Source organism: Ranitomeya variabilis, chromosome 1 (assembly GCF_051348905.1).
Source record: "Ranitomeya variabilis isolate aRanVar5 chromosome 1, aRanVar5.hap1, whole genome shotgun sequence".
Lineage (NCBI taxonomy): Eukaryota > Metazoa > Chordata > Amphibia > Anura > Dendrobatidae > Ranitomeya > Ranitomeya variabilis.
In genome coordinates this window covers 107,394,517-107,422,092 of record NC_135232.1, presented here as the reverse complement: position 1 = coordinate 107,422,092, position 27,576 = coordinate 107,394,517, and the positions used below count along the sequence as shown (strand labels likewise).

Genomic DNA, 27,576 nt, shown 5'->3' with positions numbered 1-27,576 from the left:
GCCATATCAGCAATTTGGGCTTCAGAGATGCTCATCTTATGTATGGTGGTGCCTCAGCCATATGTTATTTAAACAGGTTGTTCAGAACAATTTTTTTCACTTAATATCTTAATGCTATTTATTTTAGTGTGGTAGAAGAAATCCAGCTCAGCGGTCTAAAATCTTCAACTTTATTTGCATATGTTTAATGTAACGGGGTTTCAGCAACAGATGGGAGCCAGAAGACGGCAGCATCTGATTGCTCCTACTCCTGCACTGAGAAGAAGCACTTCTTTTAATGGGGTTTATTCCTTTTAGCAGAACAAGGGTTAATCTGCCATGTTGAGAAACCCTGAGCTCTCAGCTGAGCTGAGTTAGCCACTCCCATTCCCTTTATAATCTGGTCCTTATTCAAATCCATGTCAGATCTAGCATTTCCTGCATGGCTTAGGAGGAGAGGAGTTCATATGAGAATGAGTTCTGGAGGAGTTATCTGTGACTGTTGCGTGGTTTCTAAGTGTGGTAATTCCGTTCTCACCTCTACTTTGGTTTATTCCCATTCCTCCACTCCCAGGTGCATTCCTCTTTTATATGTGAGTGAATATTTTGTATGCCAGGTGCTTTCTGTTAACCCTCATTTGTGTTGCCTTGTTTGTGGGGTTGGTGTACTGCGGTGCACGGTAGCGTCCCTCTTCCCTGGGTGGGGGAAGAGAACAGACGGAGGGCTAACTCAGAAGATAAGGCAAGGGTGGCAGCCCAGTCATCTTCACCTTCAGAAGTACTCCGGGGAATAGGGCAAGCTAGGGTGCCCCCTAATGTCAAGGACAGGGAAGGAGCCCCTGGTCCCAAGTCACCCAACAACTGTGTCGTGACATTTAAAACTTCTACACATGCATCATTAGTCCATAAATAAGTATATCTATGAGTTTTTGGTACACTCAGCGCTCTAACTCATGCTCTCATAAGTAACGTGCTGAGAGCACCAGAAACATGTAGATGTTCCTATCTATGGACTAATAATGCATGTGTAGAAGTTTTAATATATAAATAAAGTTGACGATTTTAAACAGCTGAGCTGAATTTCTTCTACCACATTATGATAATCACAGTTGGTATCAGCAATATTCATTCTGTGCTTCGGTGGGACAAGGCAACTGCAGTGTGTTGGCTTTTTTCCTTATTCCAATTTGTACAGGGTGGCCAAAAAGGCATTTAACCATTTCAAATTAGAATAACTATTTTATGTATTTAAAATTCACATTTATTCTTTTATAAACAATAAATTTACTTCTTGGAAATTATTTTGAATTAGATTTGTAGGATATGTCCGTAAGGTCGGGTGAGCGTGGAGGCCAATAGAATTCAAAGTTTGGTGAAATTATCCGCTGTCCAAAAATTTGCCATGCAAGTGTTTTGTACCTCATCAAAGAAATAAGGACTCTTTCTCTGCTTATACCATACTAAACCATTACTTTTACAGCTTCCCCCAAATTTTAAATTCTGTTAATTGACAAACTTGTTTAGATGAAAGTGGGCCTTGTCACTCATAACAACATTGTTAATGAAATTGTCTTCTTGCCTTGTAAAATCTTGGATCTGGGCGGCATATACGGTACTAATTGTGACCAATAATTTTATGGCTTCAATTGCTGCACCTGTATCCTATATGGGAATACAATCATCGTCCTTTGAATCCTCTACAGTAAGCTTCGGGATATACTCAGCTGATGGGATCGCCTTCAGATTGATATTGAAAATGTTGAATGCAAGCACAATTCATCGCTGTTTTTGTTGAAAAAATTGGATTATTTTTACTTTTTAGTCTGTCATAAATTTTTCCATAACTATTTTCCAAGGATTACATATAAATAATCTGGAAAAAAAATAAATAGCAAAATAGTCAATAGTCAATATATTTTAAAATGGTCTAGTGACTTTTGGGCCACCTGTTAGACAATTTCAAAACATATTCTCTTAATCACGTTCTCATGAAGCCACTGCTCTTGCTATGGGTCACTTTATTGGGTGCCGTACATCATGCACATAACTTTCAACCTCTCAGACCTTAGTCCAATGTATGTGATATCATAACTTAAGTACATGCATACGTGGGCAGTCTGAAGTGCTCTTCCTTGTAGAGCATGTACGCTGTTTGGACCTCCGATGTGCTGAGAACAATGGCGCTGCACCTTTCCTGATTAGGGGAAGGGTGTGTATGTTAAAAACAAATCGTGGCAAAAACAGCTCATCATGTGAACACTGCCGAAGCCTTCATTTTACCAGACTTTGAAAGCTATTCTTCAGTTGCCGGGTCACCCACCTCAATGAAAATATTCTCAGATTAATTCCTAATGTGAAATCTGGTGACATCTGCTTTAAGATACTCGACAAGTCATCAATCTCTTCTAACTATAAAGACCCAGGTGATTTTACTAGACTAATTTATTTCTTTTTATTAGGCTCGGCTCTGGTTATTTACATGTAATTCCACAATTTTGATTTGCAAGAAGTGTGGATCATTGATTTATTTTAGAATACTACTTGATACATAAGATTTGTTATACCTTGGTTTCAAGGGCCATATTTTATTATATTATAATGATAGCATATTACTCGATTGACTGTGTACTATTAATACTCCCCCTATGTAATCAGCCCATGTATTGCATTTTGGAATTATGTGATATGTTAGTCTATATTGAAAATTTTTAACCTAATATTTTCATTGTTATAAGAAATTATTTTGCATTCTTAAAGTGTTATCATGTTGCAGTGATTTTAAAGAATCTGTAATGAGTGAAAAGCATGACTTTTGGATATGGGATGGACCCCACTCCATCTTAAAACCACCATAACTACTGTAAACCTAGGTACTAAAATAAATACACAAAACACATTATTTTGGTTGTCAAAATGGCCACAGCTTTTATTCAAATCACAGGATTAAATAATCACAGGAGTCAGGTGGAGTGCTAGTACATTGGGATTCACCAGTACTGCGATATCCCCAGCTGTCTGACAAACAGCACCAGGACAGACAGCCATAAAGGGGCGGCACGCACTGGCTTGCCATTCAAGCAGAGCCAGTAAACTTTCAGGGCACCAATGACCCTATTATTCTCACTCCTGTGCTTAACCACTGAGTTAAAATGAGTCCACCTTAACTTGTCTGCAACTTCCACCTGACTCCTAAACCGCAAAGCCGTGGCGGGTTATAAATTCCAAGTCTCATTTGACACTTTTCTTTTTTTTTTTTTAAATATTTAAATCATTTTTGTAAACTTAAAAAGTAGAAGTCCCTGCAAAAGCATTAATGGGACTAAACTTGGCAAACCTCCAACTCACAAAGAGTCATCCTACAGCGCTCAGGAGAGGAAAAACCCCCTGTGGAGGAAACCTCCAGGGAACCATGGCTTAAGGCAGTGTTCCCCAACTCCGGTCCTCAAGAGCCACCAACAGGTCATGTTTTCAGGATTTCCTTAGTATTGCACAAGTGATGGAATTATTGCCTGTGCAGGTGATGCAATTATCACCTGTGCAATACTAAGGAAATCCTGAAAACATGACCTGTTGGTGGCTCTTGAGGACCGGAGTTGGGGAACACTGGCTTAAGGATTGCCCTTCCCTTGGGCTTAGAAGTTTACCGCAAATACTAACTCTTTATAGCCAATATACAATTGAACCTGGTACAAGATATACAATGACAAATTCAAAAATACAATAAAGCATCTATCATTATACAAGCCATAATTAAAAAGTTTTAGGACAGAGATTATAAACAGGGCGGGAGGGTGGGTAATGTTTCCTCCTGTCCATCCTGTGAGAGAAAGAGAGCTGGAGTTGCCTCCCCTATATAAGCCCCACCTTCCTCACAGTAATACACCAGGCACAAACATCTAAACTCTTTCCTCTTAAAGCAACAACACTCTTGTTTAAAATCTACACCGCGATACAAACAAAAGCTGCAGGAATTCTCGGTCCACCCATCTCCAAGTCATGTCCACCTCCGTCTAGTCTCCAGGGGTTTCTTGACTTTTGGATATGGGATGGACCCCACTCCATCTTAAAACCACCATAACTACTGTAAACCTAGTTACTAAAATAAATACACAAAACACATTATTTTGGTTGTCAAAATGGCCACAGCTTTTATTCAAATCACAGGATTAAATAATCACAGTAGGAGTCAGGTGGAGTGCTAGTACATTGGGATTCACAAGTACTGCGATATCCCCAGCTGTCTGACATACAGCACCAGGACAGACAGCCATACAGGGGTGGCACGCACTGGCTTGCCATTTAAGCAGAGCCAGTAAACTTTCAGGGCACCAATGACCCTATTATCCTCACTCCTGTGCTTAACCACTGTGCCCGCCCCTGATTGATGTTACCATTACAACGTCCTTGAGGCTGGCCACCAAAGCCGAGCCTGCTCACCACCATGAGGTTTTACATCCTCTATTAGTAAAAAATGACTCCACCTTAACTTGTCTGCAACTTCCACCTGACTCCTAAACCGTCACCAGCGAGGCCATTTGACACCTTGAATGGACTCGACCCCCATCACCCATGCCTAATAAAGTCATCAACCAGTTCTGCTTGCTATGGAAAGACTGTGCATATGAGTAACAAAATTCCAGGGCTACAACAGATTAATTTTAACAATGCAACACTACCAAATTATGATCGATAATACGGTAACTACAGCAAAATAACACCCGCAAAACATCCTGCAATGAGGATCCTATAATGGGGAATGCGGAAACTAAACCATAATAAAGGGGTAGCCACAGTCTGACTACCTGTATAATGACATCTGTCATGCCCCAAAAACTATTATACCGCATGTATTGTAGCCAGCTCTAATAACTCACCAATACACATATTTTAGTTTTAGAAACCACCATTACATACAGTAGCTGGGATGCAGTAACCATTTCTTAAACCCACTTACTATTACTACCCAAAAAGTGATGAGTGTATATAAAGAGAAAGATACTATAAAAAAGGAGTAATTAAAAGCCATACACAATATAATATTGACAGTATAACCGATCATTAAATAATTTAAATAATTTCTGTTATATTTGGACATAGTAAATGAAATAAGCCTGTAGCAGAAAAGTCTACAAAGGCATTATTAATATCCTTGCCGTGCCATTGTTAATTGCTTTACAGGCACTTGATAACATATACCATTAACCCTCTCCAACTGGGTCAAAGGCATTGGGAATAGGCACATTGCCCTTCATGTTAATGCGCTTGATTACTTCACCCTTAGCTGCTCCCACTGGCTCAAGGGATGCACTTTATTACTTTTCCCTTAGTCACTCCCACTGACTCCAGGGCACCCATATTAGGTACATTGCTCTTCAGTTTAATGCCCCATATTACTGCATTGTCCAGATGACAACCTTGAAAGAAACAGGAGTTGGTCAATATAACCAGTCAAAATCTGTGCCTCAGCATTCTCAAGTCACATGAAAAAAGAGAGCGTCCTTGAAGCTACAGATTGTATTGGAATGCATGCCTACTTTTTTTTTTTGTTCCAGCTATTGTTCCTAGCTCATAGGACCCAATTTAATTTGTAGGCATGTAAAATATGATTGCCATGACCACAGGGACTTTACCCTAACAGGGTCTTGTAAGATATAAATGCTTCTGGAGACCAGGGGGCCATACCGTAATGGTCACTCCTCCACATCAGGGGGCCATACCAAAGATGGTCACTCCTCCACATCAGGGGGCCATACCAAAGATGTTTACTCCTCCACACAAGGGGTCATACTATGATGAATACTCCCCCTAAACAGAGGGTCCATACCTGAGATGGTTACCCCTACTGACCAAATTATATTTAGCTTCAAGGACCCACTAAAAAAGAAACAAATAAGTGTTGTTTTTTTTAATACACACCTTTATTAAAGCAAACATACAATAACCCAACAAAGCATAAATAACCTTAGCTCGCTGGGAGGAGTCCTTGAAGCTCATAAGATCTGGCGATTACCAAACATACAGTGATCGTAAAATGTACCAATTACTCCCAGCCGTTACCCCACTGGCTAGGGAGCACCATAACCACAGGGTTCCAATGTTCACTTGACCTTCCTGAGGATCCGACAAACCCTTGCCGAAACTCCCATCCACATGCACCAGATCCAGAACCATACTTAATACCAAAAGGAGGAATCCATATCCCAATGGATCCCCCAGACCAATTTGTAACCAACCTCAAGGACCCCCCCAACTGCCCGACTCCAGGTAATCCACTCAGTCTGTCCTATCCACCATCTTAGGTAATATAAAATTAAGCACTCGGTGGGTATACACCATTCCTGCAAATATATGAAGGGAACAATATAAGAATTAAAAGAACATACAATAAAACATCAAAGCATAAAGAACATTAACATGCTGGGAGGAGTCCTTGAAGCTCATAAGATCTGGTGATTACTAAACAAAAAGTGAACATGAAATGTACCAACAATTACTCCCAGCCGTTACCCCACCAGCTCGGGAGTATCACAACCACAGGGTTCCAATGTTCACTTGAACTTCCTGAGGATTCAACAAACCCTTGCTGAAAATCCCCTCTACCGTTCACCAGATCAAGAACCAACTTAAATTCCAAAAAGAGGAATCCATATTCCAATGGATCCCCCAGACCAACTTCAAGGACCCCCCCCCCCCCCCCCCCACAACTGCACAAGATGTGGGATAAGTGAATATGAAAACACCATGCAAGTTTACAACCAAGGTATATTACAGGTTGATACTGGAAAATGTCCCATCATAAGGTCAGATAAATGTGATGATGGGCAATGCTGTGTTATATGCTGTAACAATAAAGACGCCGCCTTCTCCTCTACAGCAGTTACTGACAGGCTCTCTAACCAGCAGCTGCACATACATCGTAAGAAAATATAATATGTAGGTCTAGTATAAGCTGCCTGCAGCCATAAGTGTATGTGCAGAAAACTGCAAGGTCTGTATCCCCAGTCAGTCGCACTACCTACATACAATAGATGAGAGACAGGGCTGAAAACTGGGCCCATGATGTGTTCTCCAGCGTAAGGTGCAGCATCACACAAGGAGTGCCCACTCACTGCCCGCTATGTGCTGAGTTATTAGTGCCCACTCACTGCCCGCTATGTGCTGAGTTATTAGTGCCCACTCACTGCCCGCTATGTGCTGAGTTATTAGTGCCCACTCACTGCCTGCCATATGCTGCATTATTAGTGCCCCACTCACCACCAGGCCATGTGCTGAATTACTCCCCGAATAATTATTGACACCTGATAAAATATATATAGTAAGGCTCCAGGTAATCCATTCAGGCTTGTGCTATCCACCATCTTAGGTAATATAAATAAGCGCTCAGTGGGTATAACCCGATCCTGCAAACATATGAAGGGGCCAATATACAGAAAAAGGGGTGGATATATCAGGCAGGACAGCATGCAACATAATAGGACTAAAGGCTGCCATATCTCCAGAAATAAAGCACGGATTGGGAAGTCATGCACAGATTATATGTGCAGCAAGGAAAATAACCTGGAGACCCAGGATCTAACATGTACTCAAAGTCTGTATACATGATAAGCATGCTGCACAGAGATGGAGCCTTTACTCATATATCACACATATATATAGTGAGAGTAACCTGTTATGCTGGATCTGTACACCCAGCATCATCAGACTGTACTGTATAGAGATGAGGTCACATACAGGTCACCAGACTCCATAAATGGGAAGGGGGGAATCAGCACACATCAGACATGAAGTGCACAGACATGAAGTGAAGCCTCTTATCATCATATATATGTACTGTGTATATATATACCATCCCGTTACTGCTCCCCCTCACCAGTGATTAGTACCTGTAACTGCCCAGCTCCACGCTAGCAATAGCAGACACTGTATGTGTCAGTGCTCTGACCCATCATACAGATACCCAAAGCTCATAAAGACTCTGTATAATACAGCAGATATGTGATACAACAGCCATGTCTGTAAGGAGGTCACATAGGAGTTGTCTCTGCAGTGTGTGAGGCAACTTGTAACAGACCCATGAAGGAACATGGCAGCTACATGAATCTCTGAGGTAATATTGCTCTCAAATAAGATGTAAGAGCTGATACTACACTAATACATGATGAATGTGGAGTAGTGTATCAGCCATGTCAGCAAGGAAGTACACATGAGGGAACATGGCGGCTACATGAATTTCTGAGGTAGGGGGGTTTCTACTGTTTAGGTACATCAGGGGCTCTGCAAACGCAACATAACGCCCGCAGACCATTCTTTCAAAGTCTGCATTCCAAAACGGCGCTCCTTCCCTTCCGAGCTCTTCCATGCGCCCAAACAGTGGTTTACCCCCACATATGGGGTATCAGCCTACTCAGCATAAATTGCACAATAAATATTTGGGTCCAATTTCTCCTGTTACCCTTGTGAAAGTAAAAATTTGGGGGTGAAAAGATCATTTTTGTATAAAAAATATGATTTTCTTAATTTTCATGGCTCTACATTATAAACTTCTGTGAAGCAGTTGGGGGTTCATAGTCCTCACCACACATCTAGATAAGCTCTTTGGGGGGTCTAGTTTCCAAAATGGTGTAACTTGTGGGGGGTTTCTACTGTTTAGGCACATCAGGAGCTCTGCAAATGCAACATGACGCCTGCAGGCCATCCCATCAAAGTCTGCATTCCAAGCAGCGCTCCTTCCCTTCCGAGCCCCGATGGGTGCCCAAACAGTGCCCCCCCCCCCCACTTATGGGGTATCAGTGTACTCAGAACAAACTGGTCAACAGATTTTGGGGTCCAATGTCTCCTGTTACCCTTGAGAAAATAAAAAATTGCAGGCTAAAAATCATTTTTGAGGGAAAAAAAAGGATTTTTTATTTTCACGGCTCTACGTTATAAATTTCTGTGAAGCACTTGGGGGTTTAAAGTGCTCACCACACATCTATATATTTACCTCTATGCATTGGTGTGGGTTCGTCCACTGAGGCCACCAAAGATTTCAAGAGCAGTGGTTCTGTGTCTTCATATGAATGGACCAGTATTGCACGTGTGACTACTGCTTAATTCACTCACACTACCACTGCTGTAGACCCACAAAAGTGAACAGGAGTAATGAGTCACACCTGTTGTGAATTCTGCTCTTGGGCTCCCTCCGGTGGTTGTAAGTGGTAGCGCTGCTGTCTCTGAATCGCAGCATTTATCAGGTGTGTTCACTTTTTGCAATTTTGACTGGGCTATTTAGTCTTGCTTCACCCTTTAGTCAGTGCCAGTTGTCCATTGTTCCTGGAGGATTCACATCCCTGCCTGGTATCTTCTGCTTTGCAGTTCATTTCAACAAAGATAAGTTCTGGCCTTGATTTTTGTTGTCCACATGCTGTGGCCTTATTGTTCAGTTCTTTTCCATGTTTTTGTCTTGTCCAGCTTGGTCTGTATAAGGATTTGTTTAGCCAAGCTGGTATCTCTGGAGATGCAGATATACCCTCCATATCTATAGTCAGCTGTGGAGATTTTGTATTTTCTGTGGTGGATATTTTCTAGTGTTTTAATACTGACCGCATAGTACTCTGTCCTATCCTTTCTATTTAGCTAGAAGTGGCCTCCTTTGCTAAATTCTCATTTCAGTCTGTGTATGTTTTTTCCCTCTCCTCTCACAGTCAATATTTGTGGGGGGCTGGCTATCCTTTGGGGATTTTCTCTGAGGCAAGATAGTTTTCCCTTTTCTATCTCTAGGGGTAATTAGTCCTCCGGCTGTGTCGAGATGTCTAGGGAGCGCTAGGTACATTCCACGGCTACTTCTAGTTGCGGTGTTAAGTTCAGGGTCTGCGGTCAGTACAGGTACCACCTTCTCCAGAGTATGTCTCATGCTGCTCTTAGGCCACCAGATCATAACACACACCGCTCCATTTAGACTCGAATGTGGGACCTTCATTTTTGGGGTTGGTGAGAGTTTAAGGAGTCAGAGTTCTCTGATCATACATTTATGACTAGAGATGAGCGAATTTGTTCGGATATGGTTCCGAATATGATCGGCATCCAACATTGTTTTTGCAATATTCGTCGAACACTGCGTCATTAGAGTCAATGTGAGTAGAAATTTCCGAATATGTTCGGAACTGATCATTAAACTTACATTCGGCATGAATAGTGTTCGAATATGGCACGAATATGTCAAAATCAGATTAGTGGACAAAAAACAAACAAATTCGCTCATCTCTATTTATGACTACACATATTTGAGCGATTTTTTAGGTGGAATTGATTTCTACTTTAATGTGATGAAAAATTTGTAGTTTACAGAATACAGATTTGTTTGTAATTCACTCCACCCGAATTCGGCAAAATGCCGGCCACGTCTAGCCTTCATTTTCCTGAACTGTAGAGGGCCAGGGCAAACTGTTAAAAAATACTAATAATGCTCACCTCACTGCTTAACTATCCTGCCATTCTCCAAGCCCATTGTTGGGTCTTCTGCTTTTCCCTATTGCATGGATTCTCTTTGACCTAATAACTACAGGCCAGGACTTCTAACATCTTGCCATGCAGTGATGTCTGAGACCTGTCCTGGAAGTCTTGGCCTGGAGTGAAAAAGCTGAAGAAAATCTATCTGACAAGGAATGAGAAAAGAGAGGTGTAGCGGACCAGTCTGTGCACAGCAGGGACAGGTGGATAGGTGGGCGGTGAGTACAGTATTCTTTTTTTTTTTTTTTGTCGGAGAGACATAAGATTATAATAAGGAACAGACATTGAATTCACAAAGAACAACTTCCCTGTAAAATGCAGGTGAATTACTACATTAAAATCTCTGCAGATCCGCTCATCTATCTCACCTATTCTGCGGATATTTTGTGATAATTGTAGAGCATGAATGCTATTTAACCACTTTCCATCATCGCACTGGCTGTTCACCTCCTAATGAGGGTGCCATTTTCTATTAGGATGTGAATAGCCAGTGATTATTCACCTTGAGTTGTGATTCCAGAGCTTTCACAGCCTAAAATTGGTCCTGATTAGTGATGAGCGAATATACTAGTTACTCGAGATTTTCCAAGCAAGCTCGGGTGTCGTCCGAGCTGCCTGGTTGCTAGGGAACCCCCACATGTACTTATGCTGGCTAAGGCTACTTTCACACATCAGGCTTTTTGTTTCAGGCACAATCCGGCACTTTTTGTAAAAAACGGATCCGTTTTTTTTACGCCTAATCCGTTTTTTTCCCATAGAGTTGTATTAGCGCCGGATTGTGCCTGATGGCCAGACGTTTCATCCGTTTTTGCTGGATCCGTTCAAAAAGTCGTTTCCGGCGGACAGACAGAACGTCTACTGCAACGTTTTTTTTGTCCGGCGGAAAAAATGGAATCGGCAAAAAACTGATGAAACGGAGATGTGAAACAACAATCCGGCGTCCGGATCAGGTTTTCACACCATTTTCTATGCAAATCATGGAGATTCTGTTCTGGAGTCTCTCTCTCTCTCGTCCAAAAAATTCATGCGCATTAAAGAGGACCGGATCCAGCTAAAAAACGGATCCGGCACATCAGTTTTTCACTAAAAAAGACGGATCCGTTTTTTTACACATTAGCCGGATTTAGCCTGACACAAAAAACCTGATGTGTGAAAGTAGCCTAACAGATGTAAATCATTCAGCTGCGGCGCTAAAAACTAAATCTCCGAGCACTAAAAAATACTCAGAAGACACCCGAGCGTGCTCGGGAAATCTCGGGTAACGAGTATATTCGCTCATCACTAGTCCAGATCCCATGCTACCAAAGATATAGTAGATGGAATTGAACACTGTTAATGTTTGGAGTCGCTTAATTATCTCATTCCATCCTGAAGTCAATTGCAACCTTTCCATGTAAGGAGTGTGACAGAGGGAGATCGCTCCTTCTGTCACTGTAATAGCGCCTCATAGTGGCCTCATAGGCCTAACAATATCATCCAGTGTGCCATTTATCACAAACAGCCGAAACATGTTGTGTTTTTGTTTTTTATCAGTTTGAATAAAATTTTACTTATAAGCAACCTGAAATTTCTGCACCTTGATTTCTCTCGGTGGCAAGGACAGCACAATTCCCTGGTCATTTTGCCTTGCACAGTTTTTTTTTTTTAAATATTTATTTAAAGAATACACAAAAGGCGTGGGGACCACTCTCAACCCTTGATAACCAGGCTTGCTAAAGCTGACAGCTGAGGGTTGCATAGATGTGCCTTTTCTAGGGCGGCTGCGGGCTGCTATTTTTAGGCTTGGGGGATCAATATCCATGTCCCCTTACTAGCTTCACTGGTTGTCAAAAATGGGGGGGGGGCTCCCATGCCATTTTTTGAAAATAGTGTTAAGGTTCCTAAAGGAGGAAAAAATGTGGAGCTTATTGGTCCCCCTCCAGAGCAGTTCCAGAAATAGCAAAGAAGGGCAGAACACAAAAAAGATGCAGAGTATGCTCCAAGAGGGGAATAATAAAAGACACAATTTACCATTGTGAAACAAGCCCTGAGAAACCTGACCTTTGCATAAAGGATTCCTTCAAAGTATACCATGCGTCCATAAATTAATAACATTTGGTTTTACCCTGTTAACACAATAAACTTTTATAATCCGATGTACTCCCCATAATTTACAAATACCACCACATTATAAATTCATCACCAGTAAAATCAAAAGCAGTGACATCAAGCCCACGGATTAGTAATGGAGAAGCATCTATAAGACACCTATCCATTACTAATCCTATAGTTGTATTGTAAATAAACACACAGCCAGAATAAAGTTCTTTATTTGAAATAAAACAAAACACACTTTTCCATTGTTATTTAAAAACTAGATGGTGGCCCGATTCTAATGCATCGGGTATTCTAGAATATTTATGTATGTATGCACGTCGCGCTTAGCACAGCCACGTAGTATATAGCACAGCCACGTAGTATATAACACAGCCACATTGTATATAGCACAGCCAAGTAGTATACACTCACCGGCCACTTTATTAGGTACACCATGCTAGTAACGGGTTGGACCCCCTTTTGCCTTCAGAACTGCCTCAATTCTTCGTGGCATAGATTCAACAAGGTGCTGGAAGCATTCCTCAGAGATTTTGGTCCATATTGACATGATGGCATCACACAGTTGCCGCAGATTTGTCGGCTGCACATCCCAAAGATGCTCCATACAAGGCAGGATGGATCCATGCTTTCATGTTGTTTACGCCAAATTCTGACCCTACCATCCGAATGTCGCAGCAGAAATCGAGACTCATCAGACCAAGCAACGTTTTTCCAATCTTCTACTGTGCAATTTCGATGAGCTTGTACAAATTGTAGCCTCAGTTTCCTGTTCTTAGCTGAAAGGAGTGGTACCCGGTGTGGTCTTCTGCTGCTGTAGCCCATCTGCCTCAAAGTTCGACGCACTGTGCATTCAGAGATGCTCTTAGGCCTACCTTGGTTGTAACGGGTGGCGATTTGAGTCACTGTTGCCTTTCTATCAGCTCGAACCAGTCTGCCCATTCTCCTCTGACCTCTGGCATCAACAAGGCATTTCCGCCCACAGAACTGCCACTCACTGGATTTTTTTTCTTTTTCGGACCATTCTCTGTAAACCCTAGAGATGGTTGTGCGTGAAAATCCCAGTAGATCAGCAGTTTCTGAAATACTCAGACCAGCCCTTCTGGCACCAACAACCATGCCACGTTCAAAGGCACTCAAATCACCTTTCTTCCCCATACTGATGCTCGGTTTGAACTGCAGGAGATTGTCTTGACCATGTCTACATGCCTAAATGCACTGAGTTGCCGCCATGTGATTGGCTGATTAGAAATTAAGTGTTAACAAGAAGTTGGACAGGTGTACCTAATAAAGTGGCCAGTGAGTGTATAACACAGACAGCCACGTAGTATATAGCACAGCCAGCCATGTAGTATATAGCACAGCCACGTAGTATATAACACAGCCACATAGTATACCATGCGTTCATAAATTAATAACATTTGGTCTGGGATGGGGCGACACACTGGCGCTGACTGGAGGGGAGTAGGGAGGGGGCATTGACTTGAGGAGAGTAGGGAGGGGCCAATTCACGGCCGGACTAAGCCTGTCGCAGTATGTAGCACAGCCACGTAGTATATAGGACAGACACGTAGTATATAGCAGCCACATAGTATATAGCAGCCACATAGTATATAGCACAGCTCACTTAACACAGACAGCCTCGTAGTATATAGCAGCCATGTAGTATATAACACAGCCTACACAGTATATAACACAGCATAGGCAGCATCAATAGTAAAAAGTTGGTCTGGGATGGGGCGACACACTGGCGCTGACTGGAGGGGAGTAGGGAGGGGGCACTGACTTGAGGAGAGTAGGGAGGGGCCAATATGCGGCCGGACTAAGCATGTCGCTGATTGGTTGCGGCCTGCCGGTCGCGACCAATCAGCAACGTGGGATTTCCGTTACAAACAGACAGAAAGACAGACAGACAGACGGAAGTACCCCTTAGACAATTATATAGATAGATAACAGAGTTATACTCTCCTAATGTCCATTCAATTGAACCCCTCATCTTCTGTAATAAAACAAAAATAAAAAACAATAACATCCCTCCTCTGTCCGTCGTTCTGTCCCCCGCCATAATCCATTTTTGTTTGTAGGATAACATTTTTCATCCTGGACGGTGACAAGATGCGACCGTCCAGACTGTGAACCACATATGAATGTGCTGGTGCGAGGGCAGCGTCAGTGACTAGCATTGACATCATCAAAGTTAATGCAGGTCACTGCATTCCCAGATGGCAATTGAACTGCAGTGACCTCTTTGAGATCATCGCTCACACTGTGAGAAAATCTCACGGTGTAGCGCTAAGCTCAAAGAGTTCACCGCAGTTCACTGTGAGAAATTTCAGGGGCCGCAGTTCAGAAGCCCAGCTGATAACTGTGTCTTTATTTACCATGCAAATATATGATCACTAATGGATAGGAGTCTTATAGATGCCTCTCCATTACTAATCCATGAGCTTGATGTCACCAGACAATACAAAAGTGACATCAGCCCACAAATATGAATCCCACTTTCCACCGTTACAGGGCCAATGGGAAGAGCTGGACAAAGCGCCAGATTTGGCTGATATTTTTTAGGCTGGGGGGGGGGCAATATACATGGCCCCTTACCAGCCTGAGAATACCAGCCCCCAAGGTTGGTTGTCAAAATGGGGGGGACTCCACCTCTCCATTCTTCTTGATAACCAACCTTGCTAAAGCTGAAAGCTGAGGCTTGCAGCCCCCAGCTGTCAGTTGTGCCTGGCTTGTTATCAAAAATACAGGGGAACCCATGCCGTTTTTTTTAATTATGTAGTTATATTGCAGGCGGCAACTGATGAATACACCCATCAGCCACTCCTGCTCTCACTGTTATTAGCGGCTGCAGGTGTCAGCTGATGAGAGGTGTAGGCCCATCAGCCAACACCAGTGACCAAAGGTAAACTTTATACAGCTTTGTGCTCACGCTGTCTTCTGACAGTCTGTCTGACTGGCAGTGATGATTTCTCTGCTGATCAGAAGCAGTGTTTACCGTGCTGTCATGCACAGCATGACAAACACCCGGTGTTTGGGGGGCCAAAGCTGAACAGTAACATGGACTTCCTAGAGTCCGGTGTCCGTGTCCGAACAGTAGGTGTTCAGTACGGATGCTGAACTTTACTGTTCAGATTCGCCCATTTCTAATTATGATCTTTACTATAACTATGCCTCTAGATAAATTCCTTGAGGGGTGTGGTCTCCAAAATGGGGTCACTTGTGGGGAGTTTCCACTGTTTAGGCACACCACAGGCTCTCCAAACGTGAAATGGCACATGCAGACCATTCCATCAAATTCTACGCTCCAAAACATCAAGCCCTGCCATGTGCCCAAACAATACATATGGGGTATTAGCAGACCCAAGATAAGTTGCACAACAAATATTGGGGTCAATTTTCTCTTGTTACCATTGTGAAAATAAAAATATTAAGGCTAAATAACATTTTTGCTGAAAAAGTTGTTTTTTTATTTTCACGGCTCAACATTAAAAATTCCTGTGAAGCACCTACGGGTTTAAGGTGCTTAACACATATCTAGATAAATTCCTTGGGGGGGTCTAGTTTCCAAAATATGGTAATTTGTTGGGGGGTTTCTTCTGTTAGGGCACATCAGAGGATCTCCAAACACGACATGGCGCTCGCAGACCATTCCATCAAAGTCTACTCTACAAAACGTCACTCCTTCCCTTCCGAGCTCTGCCTTGCTCCCAACCCATAGTTTTCCCAACTCAGGAGAATGTGCACAATAATTATTGTTTTCCATTTTCTCCTGTTATCCTTGTAAAAATAAAAAGAATTGGGCTAAAAGAACATTTTTGTTGCAAAAATGTGATTTGTTATTTTCACAGCTCAACTTTATAAATTTCTGTGACGCACCTGGAGGATTTAAGGTGCCCACTAGTGATGAGTGAGTGTGCTTGTTACTCGAGTTTTCCGAGTATGCTCGGGTGTTCTCCAAGTATTTTGGGCTTGCTTGTAGATTATGTTTGTGTCTCCCTCAGCTGCATGATTTGCGGCTCTTAGACAACCTGGACACATGCAGGGATTGCCTGTTTGTTAGGAAATCCCCACATGTATTCAGGCTGTCTAGCAGCTGCAAATTATGCAGCTGCGGGGACTCAAACATAATATACGAGCATGCCCAAGATACTCGGAGAACACGCAAGCATGCTCGGAAAATTCGTCTAATGAACACACTCGCTCATCATTAGTACCCACCACACATCTAGATAAATACCTTGAGGGGTCTAGTTTCCAAAATGGAGTCACTTGTGGGGGGTTTCCACTGTTTAGGCACATCAGGGGCTCTCCAAATGCGACATTGCGTCTGATCTCAATGTCATCCAATTTTGCATTCAAAAAGTCAAACAGCACTCCTTCCCTTCCAAGCCCTGCCATGTGCCCAAACAGTAGCTTTCCCTCACATATCATGCTCAGGAGGACAAATTGCACATTTTTTTTGTTTGTCTTGTTACCATTGTGAAAATAAAAAATGGGGGGCTATATTTACATTTTTAACAAGCCTACCACATCAACTACTCAGTAAACTAACTTTGCCCTGTTCCTGCCTTCCAAATATTATTCTGAATCTGCACCCTACTATTCATCTGTCTCCACACCCTCCATGCACACGATAAATGCACTTGATACTTGACTATTGCAGTTAAACACATGGGCTGATGACCGGATCATGCAGCTTTATATGAATATTCCCATTTATTATAATTGTCAGACCTGAAATAACAAGCACTTTTCACCTATTGTGTCCCCCCCATTTCCTTGTAGATTGTAAGCTTGCGAGCAGGGACCTCACTCCTGATGTCACTGTTTAAATTGTCTTAACTTGTATTGAATTTATTGTCTGTACATGTCCCCGCTTAACTGTAAAGAGCTGTGGAATATGTTGGTGCTATATAAATAAAAATTATTATTATATTATTATTTTTGTGAAAAAAAGTAAAATGTTAACTTTTTCTTTCCACATTTCATTAATTCCTGTGAAGCACCTGAAGGGTTAATAAACTTCTTGAATGTGATTTTGAGCATTTTGAGGAGTGCAGTTTTTAGAATGATCAATTTTGGGGTATTTTCTGTCATATAGGCCCCCTAAAGTCACTTCAATGTGAGGTGGTCCCTATGCAAAATAGTTTTGTAAATTTTGTTGAAAAAATAAGAAATTGCTGATCAACTTTTAAACCCTCTAAGTTCCTAACAAAAAAAATGATGTTTCAAAAATTGTGCTTCTGTAAAATAGACATATGGGAAATGTTATTTATTAACTATTTTATTTGACATAAGTCTCTGATATAAGGGCAGAAAAATGAAAAGTTTGAAAATTGTAACATTTTCAAAATAAACAGAAGAACTGATAAAAGGTCATCAAGGGCAGTAAATAGCCCTGGGGCCTGAGGTTACCCACCCCTGAACTAGGATATGCATCAATGCCCGATAGCTATGGTAAAAATTCCACTGTCCATTAAGGGTTTCCTGATTCATGCATTAATCAGATTTGTGAGTGATAGTTTCATTGCTTGATCTGAACATTAGCCATATTTGATATTTTATCTATTACAGAGGATTGTGCGTAAAATGCTTTGCTAACGATCAATGCGATCTTTTAGATTGTCACAAAACTTCATGGCTTTTATAGCTCACAGACAAATCTACTCCCAAAATAATTAATTGCAATAATAGCTGTCACAAAATATTGAATCTTCCCCTATGATTAATGATGTGGAGCTCTACTTTATTGTGTCTGTGATGGCTTGAAAATACCAATTTTTCATGTTTTAGATAATGGGAATTTGGACAGGTGATAAATAACACACAATTCAATGTCAATATTAATCTATAAACTCCTAAATTATTTTTTTTAGAATGACTTAAGCTTGTTGCATGTCTAAAATTAATGTATAGAATGTGAATATTTACAGAAAACATGTTTAGAATTGACATATCTCATAATCTTTACAGAATTGGCGGAGCACTTCCAACAGCATTTTCCTACTTTTCAGAAGTGCTTGCAAGAGAAAAGCGAGGAGAACATCTCAGCTGGCTGTGTATGTTTTGGATGATTGGAGGAATATATGCTTCAGCCATGGCGTGGGCCATAATTCCACATTATGGTAAGGTGTTATTTGTGTTCTAGTGGTTTAACCAATTTCAAACTCATCGCTTCAAAACCAAAGACACTGGATGATCATATTTTCAGTAGAACGTTCAGTACAATCCTATGTTATACTTGGTTTCAAAGAAAGTTATTTTTTTCAAGCCCATTTCCATTGCCTGCAAAGTGTATCTGCTCGAAGGGGCCGTAGCATTCAGTGAGCGCTGGGGCATATTGTTCCGTACACCATGTACATTGCTCCATAAACCAGAATATCGTATATTTTGTAGAGTCTGTGCTTGGAATTGCAACTTGGCTTCATTCTCATGAATACAACAAAGCTGCAATACAGAGCACACAAGGGACAAAAAGTAAGCAATGAAGAGGTTGCAGAATTCACCCAAACATTGCAGCTTCTTCAAACAGCTAAATGGCAGATAGAATAAGTCATCAATTTCACAAACTTAGATAACCTCTTTAAGGCTGTGTTCACACATTGCAGCCATGTGTGCGATTTTCCAAAATCACAGCAAAAATATTGTGGTTCTACCGAGATACCAACAAAAAATGCAACACAATCTCAATGTGTGAACACAACCTATTAGTGTCTTATTACGACAGAACACTTTCTCATTGAGCTTCATTAATCTAATTATTTGCAGGACTGGTTTCAGATGGTGGCAAACTGAGAGCAATGACTGGAACAGGATCAAACTAAATCAATTCAGTTTTTTTAGCTGTGTATTGCATTGCAATTTATAAGTTTCCGTGAACGAGATGCAACCTTAACTTGAAGGACATCTATCAATAAGATTGTCCCTCCTAAGTCGTCTATATTGGCATGTACGTCATAGGAAGCTCAATAAAGTGATACCTTGATATCTGCGATCCAATGTTTTACTCCAGAGAAATCCACATATTTCTTAATATTTTAATATGTAAAATGAGCCGGACACTGATCTCGCTGAGAATCTGCCTCCAGATATTACTTTAAATGTAAGAAAGCATTACCAGTGTGAGACATGTAGTGACTGACAGTCTGCTCTCCTGATCTACATGCCTAACACTGGTAACCTTCTACTTTCATGTAAAATAATCTCTGGAGGCAGATTCTCATGCAGATCAGTGTTCGATCCATAGAGCCTAACAGCTCTTAAAGGACATCCCCCACACCACCCTGGAAAAGCTAAATGCGAAACACACGTTAGGGTGGTCCTTTCTATCTCCACACAGGTTTTTCAATTAGTATTTACTTTTTTTATTAGAATGATACCCCAATAATTAGATGCTCATTTCAAGTTTCAATTTGCTGGTACCTTCAGTGATTAGCTGTAATAAATGAGAGAACCTGGGGCTGCTAATTACTCTGATCCACACGGGTTATGATGGGTAAGATGGTCTTTTTGGGTGTTTCTTTTCACTGTTATGCCTTAATTATATTGATTACTATTGGATATGAGTATATTATTAAACTACGGTATATATGTATAGGCTGCCTATATTACGTGTACCCTTTACGTTTCTGTAGCTACCAACACCCCTGTCGTTGCTATTGACCTTTTTAATTATTTTTGGTCTGTATATTGAATTTTGTAATAAGCATATTGTTATTTATACTCATTTTGGTTTGATTCTGACTCCATGTCGCTTGTAGGAAATATATGGGAGAACCTTGTAGCAAGTGTTCTGTTTTCCTGCAGCACCCCTAAAGGAAAAGTGAAGCATTACAACAATTCCTATTAAAATATATAGGCAGTTCTTGAAATGTATGGGCAAACTCACATAACAGTGGTGCAATGTCCTAGAGGTATTATGTAATAGCAGGAATATTGGATTAGCAATATTTGCTATATATCTTTATTTTCTGAAAATGTATGTTCATTACATGTATTGAGCAAAATGGCAGACACAACAGAGATTTTTTTTATGTTGCCTAAAACCAATCTAATATGTAAAGTTTAATAAAACTTTCATGTTGTCTGATTAATATTATTTTCATGACTTTATGCTCAATTTAATTTACCCAGTTTATAAAAATGGCACCAGTAGCCTACAGGAAGCTAAATTAATGGAAATGCACCAAATGTTTCCTCGAGAAAAAAAAAGGTAATAAGGAATTTAAGTGTCCAGATTGTAAAGCCCAAAGTGAAATGAAAAATGTTGGGCAGATGTTTTATTAAAGGAAAAAAAAAAATAACATTCTGGAAAATGCATTCAGTCGATGCTTATCAAAAAATGTTGAGGAAATGTGAACAGCATGAAAATAATATCGTACATGTGTTTACTGACTGATGTATAGCTCCTGCTGGGAATAAAGTCTGTGAGATTTACAGTCACTGCATTTTTAATGTACCACAACTATAGCTCAAAGTTCTTGCCAATTCCCTAAATTGTTCTATATGTATTTCCATACATTATTTGATAGGTTATAGTAAAATACATTTTTTTTGTCTTTTCAGTTTTGTTTTCTGTTGCAGAAAGGCTTTGAACAAATTGTCAACAGCTAAATATATTGCTTCGTAGTGCAGACATTTATGGCATATCCACAGGATAGAACGTAATTGTCTAATAGATGCAGATCCCATCTATGGGAACCACACTCATCTTGAGAAAAGCTCCTAGTCTAGCGAGACTATCGGTGGAGTGTGGCCCGCAGACATGGCTCACTCCATTTACTTTGATGGTAGTTCAGAAAATATTTTCAAAATGTCCCTAGAAGTCATTGGCAAAAGTTCAACAAATTTCCCACATTTTTTGGGGGGCAGATTCGTTTGAAATGAATGGAAATTAAATTCTTAAGGTTGCCCCTCACCTGTCCTGCTGTTTCAACTCACTGCCAGGCGCCCCGCTCACTACCTCGTGTCATCTTTTTGACCACTTATCAGATTCTATGGCATTAGGCCTCACACAAATCTCTATGGTGAATTCAATTTTTTGTGTGAAATTTATGATGACTTTGGTTAATTAAGAATTGTTTCACTCATGTCTAATGGAACCCAAATCTATTAGACAATCATGTTAAAATATGTGCCTACTGTGGAAACATCCCTTTTCTAAATCCCTGAACAGAGGAAGAAAAAACCATACCATGAGGAAACAGCCTAACCAAGACTAGCCGGATGACCAATGCACTGACAGGATGCAGCCAGCCTCCACTATATAGGCTGGGGCAGCACAGGTGCAACCTACTGATAAAAGCAGCCACTCACAAACCTACCAAATTATGGAGTGGGTGGCTGCCTAGTAGGCAAACATGCACACTGATAGGGCTTGTGTAGGATGCCATTCACATAAATATGTGTGATGCAAGGTGTCTGGTTCGCAGCCAATTGATGACGCCCAAAATATTGTAAAAGGTGGGCTGCCCAGCATGATAAACCTGCACCACAATAGGACTGAGGCCCCAGTGTACCCAGCCATCAAAAAGAGGTCCAGCCGCATCCTGCAAAAAGATGGTAAAAGTGCTAAAAAGATGAAAAGATAATAATGCATATGATAACTACATTAAATGAGATATTGGTTGAAATTTTGGCCAAAATAAGGAAGCTTGCAACCCAACGTCAAGGGTCCTCATACTTGTGAGTCCTAAATCTAAATACCTGAACATAGAAATATTAAGGAAAAAACAAACAAACATACCATGAGGAAACAGCCTAAAAAAACCAGTCAGATGACAAATGCCAGAAGAATGATGTTTCCTAAATCATGGCCAGCATGAATAAGGGACAGTTTCTTTTATTATGTGACATCCATGTTGGTGCCTGCCTCCTCTATTTATTTTGCTACCCTGCTCCTTAGCTTCATTGCAGGCCATACTGGGCAACATTGCAATGGTCCTGTGCAAGTCTCTGCCACTTGTGGGGCCATCTAAGCTGATAACTTAGGGGTTAACTTTTGTCTCCCTGTTGTTACCCAAGGGCACGGTTGCTGGCTACTTAAGATCCTAAATTCCTGTTCCCAACTGCCAGTGAAAGGCAGACTGTTATCTGGGTGGTGGTGGACAGATTCAGTAAACAGTATTATTTTGTCAACGCTCATAATCACCTTTCGTGCCAGTGCCGTTTCAGAGTTATCGGCACCTGCGCTCCTGGGGCTCTCATGCGGTTGTTATGACATGCGAACCTGGCGCCCAATCAGGGCTTACCTCACTGGACCTGCCTTTGGACAATTCGAACATCAAGAGGAAGTCAGGGCTGTATGTTGTGAACTATACCTTTTGGCTCCCTCTTGTGGTCACTAGTGATTTGGCACTTGGATTGTCTTTTACCAGGTTGGTACTCACCTGCTTCGTTAGACCATGGGTGTTGCTATTTAAACTTCCTGGATTCTCAGTCCAGTGCCTGGCATCATTGTAATCAGTTCACTTCTGTTTGCTCCTGTCTTCAGGTCCTGGTTCTTTGCAAGATAAGCTAAGTCCTGCTTTCGTACTTTTGATCATTTGCATTATTCTTATTTTTTGTCCAGCTTGTACAAAATGTGATTCCTGATTTCGCTGGAAGCTCTAGGGGGCTGATATTCTCCCCCCACACCGTCAGTCAGTTTGGGGGTTCTTGGATATTCAGCGTGGATATTTTGCAGGTTTTTTTGCTGACCATATAAGTCTTCTTACTATATTCTGCTATTAGTCAGTGGGCCTCTCTTTGCTAAATCTAGTTCATTCTTACGTTTGTCTTTTCTTCTTACCTCACCGTTATTATTTGTTGGGGGCTTGTATTACTTTGGGGTCTTTTCTCTGGAGGCAAGAGAGGTCTTATTTTCCCTGATAGGGTTAGATAGTTCTCCGGCTGGCGCGAGACGTCTAGGATCAACATAGGCACGTTCCCCGGCTGCTGTTAGTGTTTGCGCTAGGATCAGGTATATGGTCAGCCTAGTTACCACTTCCCTATGAGCGAGTATTTATGTTTTGCAGACTTTGCGGTAATCTCTGAGGTCCCCTGCCATTGGGACCATAACAGCTGTAGCTACTCTCATTTCCTCTTGATTTGTCCGAAGGCAGGAACAGTGACACCAGCGCTGATTGGGCACCAGGCTCATGTATCAGATGAGTATAAGCTTTTTATTTTATTGACACCAAACATTTACATTGAGAAGGGGTTGTCCTAGCAGTGGATAACCCCTTAAAGTAAGTTATTCATTAAAACATTGTGCATTTACATTGAATCTAGGAAAATAAAAAAATGACTTCTGCTGATAAAAGATATACTGATGGGCCCAGTTTTGAAGTTGGAGATAAGGTGAATTTATTAACTAAAAATATTAAACTTAAGGTCCTCTTTGCTAAGCTAGGCAAAAGTATATTTGTCCATATGAAATAATTGAGGTCATTAATCCAGTAGCATTGTTTAAATCTTCTCTCTTGCTTATGGATAACTAATGTATTTAAAGGGAATCCACGTTTTTCTTATATCTAAATGAGGTGTTCAGGACTATTGACCTGAGACTGATCCGTATGAGACTCTGCCTCTGGAGGTCATTTTACATGAAGTGAGAGTTACCAGTGTGATGTGTGATGGCCGCTGTCTGCTCTCCTGATCTAACTGCAGAGCTATGTGTGATTATACCTGACAAATCTGCAGGTTCTTCTCAGCTTCAACTTCCATCTCACAGGCAGACAGGTTTGCAATGTTGTTACAATTCAGCAGAGCTGCAAAAAATGTTTTTGCAAGAAGACAAAGTACACCTTTATTGTTTTGCATTAGTTACATGTTTCTGTTGGCAGATATGCAACAGATACAGAATTATTTGTGTGCAGGAGGAGTTTACACTTTTCTGACACTAGATGGCGATGGTATGCTTCCTCTATCTGGGCACCTCATATTTGTGGCATAACACAGACCACACCGGGCCTCCTGATGAACCGCATGGACGGGGAAATGCTTAGAGGGAATCCTTATGGATGGGATAAGTCCCCCCATTTGGGGCAACCTGTTATGGTGCTGGTGGTTAGGAACACTTGGAATGACCTGATAGGTAAACCAGAAATATAGGACAAGCTCTGGGGACATGGGAACTTTACTGACCGCAAACCTGATCCTATCACACACACTATAGGCAGCCGTGGAGCGTACCTAACTCTCCCTAGACGCCTCTTCACAGCCTGAGAGCTAGCTACCCCTAGAGAGAAACAAAAGCCTCACTTGCCTCAGAGAAATTTCCCAAAAGTAAAGTCAGCCCCCCACAAATAATGACGGTGAGTTAAGAGGAAAATACAAACATAGGAATGAAAACAGGTTTTAGCAAAAGGGGCCCACTAGTACTAAATAGTATGAAGATAGCAAGGGAACTGTGCGGTCAGTATAAAATACTACAAAATATCCACGCAGAGAGAACAAAAGACCCTCACACCGACTCACGATGTGAGGGAACAACTCTGCTCCCCAGAGCTTCCAGCTAGCAAGAAAATAGCATATAAGCAAGCTTGACTGAACTTATCATATACTGAGAAACATTTTCCAAAAGCAATGAGCAAAAATGAACTAGCATGAACTTAGCTTCTCCAGGAGGAGACAGGTCACACATGAAGTCCCAGAGAGAACTGAACCAATACTGAATACAATGACAGCTGGCAACAAGTAAAGATCTAGGTGGAGTTAAATAGGCAACCAGCACTGCAGAAAACGAGGCAGCTGGAGCCCAGCTAAAGACCAGCAGTATCACTCAAAGCCACCAGAGGGAGCCCACGAACAGAACTCAACAAAGTACCATTCACGACCACAGGAGGGAGCCCGAGAACGGAATTCACAACAGTACCCCCCCTTGAGGAGGGGTCAACGAACCCTCACCAGAGCCCCCAGGCCAATCAGAACAAGCCAAATGAAAGGCACGAACCAAATCAGCAGCATGGACATCAGAGGCAACAACCCAGGAATTATCCTCCTGACCATAGCCCTTCCACTTAACCAAGTACTGAAGCTTCCGTCTCGAGACACGAGAATCCAAGATCTTCTCCACCACATACTCCAATTCTCCCTCGACCAACACCGGAGCAGGAGGATCAACAGAAGGAACCACAGGCACCACATACCTCCGCAACAATGACCTATGGAACACATTATGGATGGCAAAAGATGCTGGGAGGTCCAAACGAAATGACACAGGATTGAGGATTTCAGAAATCTTATAAGGACCGATGAAACGAGGCTTAAACTTAGGAGAGGAAACCTTCATAGGAACATAACGAGAAGACAACCAAACCAAATCCCCCACACGAAGTCGGGGACCCACACAGCGACGGCGGTTAGCAAAGCGCTGAGCCTTCTCCTGTGACAGTGCCAAATTGTCCACTACGTGGTTTCAAATCTGCTGCAACCTGTCCACCACAGAATCCACACCAGGACAGTCAGAAGGCTCAACCTGCCCTGAGGAAAAACGAGGATGAAAACCAGAATTACAAAAAAAAGGCGAAACCAAAGTAGCAGAACTAGCCCGGTTATTGAGGGCGAACTCAGCCAATGGCAAAAAAGTCACCCAATCATCCTGATCAGCAGAAACAAAACATCTCAGATAAGTTTCCAAGGTCTGATTAGTTCTTTTGGTTTGGCCATTTGTCTGAGGATGGAAAGCCGAAGAAAAAGACAAATCAATGCCCATCTTAGCACAAAAGGACCGCCAAAATCTGGACACAAACTGGGACCCTCTGTCCGACACAATGTTCTCCGGAATACCATGCAAACGAACCACATTCTGAAAGAACAGCGGAACCAAATCAGAGGAGGAAGGTAATTTAGACAATGGCACCAAATGGACCATCTTAGAAAAACAATCGCAAACCACCCAGATGACAGACATCCTCTGAGAGACCGGAAGATCCGAAATAAAATCCATGGAAATATGCGTCCAGGGCCTCTTTGGGACAGGCAAAGGCAAAAGCAATCCGCTGGCACGAGAACAGCAAGGCTTGGCCCGAGCACAAATCCCACAGGACTGCACAAAAGAACATACATCTCGCGACAAGGAAGGCCACCAAAAGGACCTAGCCACCAAATCTCTGGTCCCAAAAATCCCAGGATGACCCGCCAACACTGAACAATGAACCTCGGAAATAACTCTACTGGTCCATCTATCAGGGACAAACAGTCTCTCTGGTGGACAACGGTCAGGTCTATCGACCTGAAACTCCTGCAGCACCCGCCGCAAATCAGGGGAGATGGCAGACAGAATCACCCCCTCTCTGAGGATACCAGCCGGTTCAGGAACTCCCGGAGAGTCAGGCACAAAACTCCTAGAAAGGGCATCAGCCTTCACATTCTTAGAGCCCGGAAGGTACGAAACCACGAAATCGAAACGGGAGAAAAACAGTGACCATCGAGCCTGTCTAGGATTTAGCCGCTTGGCAGACTCGAGATAAATCAAATTCTTGTGATCCGTCAAGACCACCACACGATGCTTGGCTCCCTCAAGCCAATGTCGCCACTCCTCAAATGCCCACTTCATTGCCAACAACTCCCGATTGCCAACATCATAATTACGCTCGGCAGGCGAAAACTTTCTAGAAAAGAAAGCACATGGCTTCATCACAGAGCCATCAGAGCTTCTCTGAGACAAGACAGCCCCTGCTCCAATCTCAGAAGCATCAACCTCGACCTGAAAAGGGAGAGAAACATCCGGCTGACGCAAGACAGGAGCCGAAGAAAACCGACGTTTCAGCTCCTGAAAGGCCTCAACGGCCGCAGGAGACCAATTCGTCACATCAGCACCCTTTTTGGTCAGATCAGTCAAAGGCTTAACCACACTAGAAAAATTAGTGATGAAGCGACGGTAAAAATTAGCAAAGCCCAGGAACTTCTGAAGACTCTTCACAGATGTAGGTTGAGTCCAATCATAAATGGCCTGGACTTTAACTGGCTCGATCTCTATAGTAGAAGGGGAAAAAATAAAGCCCAAAAAGGATACCTTCTGGACTC

General features: G+C 41.9%; 1 protein-coding gene across 1 annotated transcript in view; it reads left to right on the top strand.

Moving 5' to 3' along the window:
* The window catches only part of SV2C (synaptic vesicle glycoprotein 2C), a 334,443-nt gene that overhangs the window by 157,927 nt on the left and 148,940 nt on the right, over positions 1–27,576 (top strand). Inside the window, exon 4 of the mRNA XM_077287335.1 lies at positions 18,541–18,692. Coding sequence (XP_077143450.1) covers positions 18,541–18,692 — 152 coding nt within the window. The remainder of the gene's footprint in view (positions 1–18,540; positions 18,693–27,576) is intronic.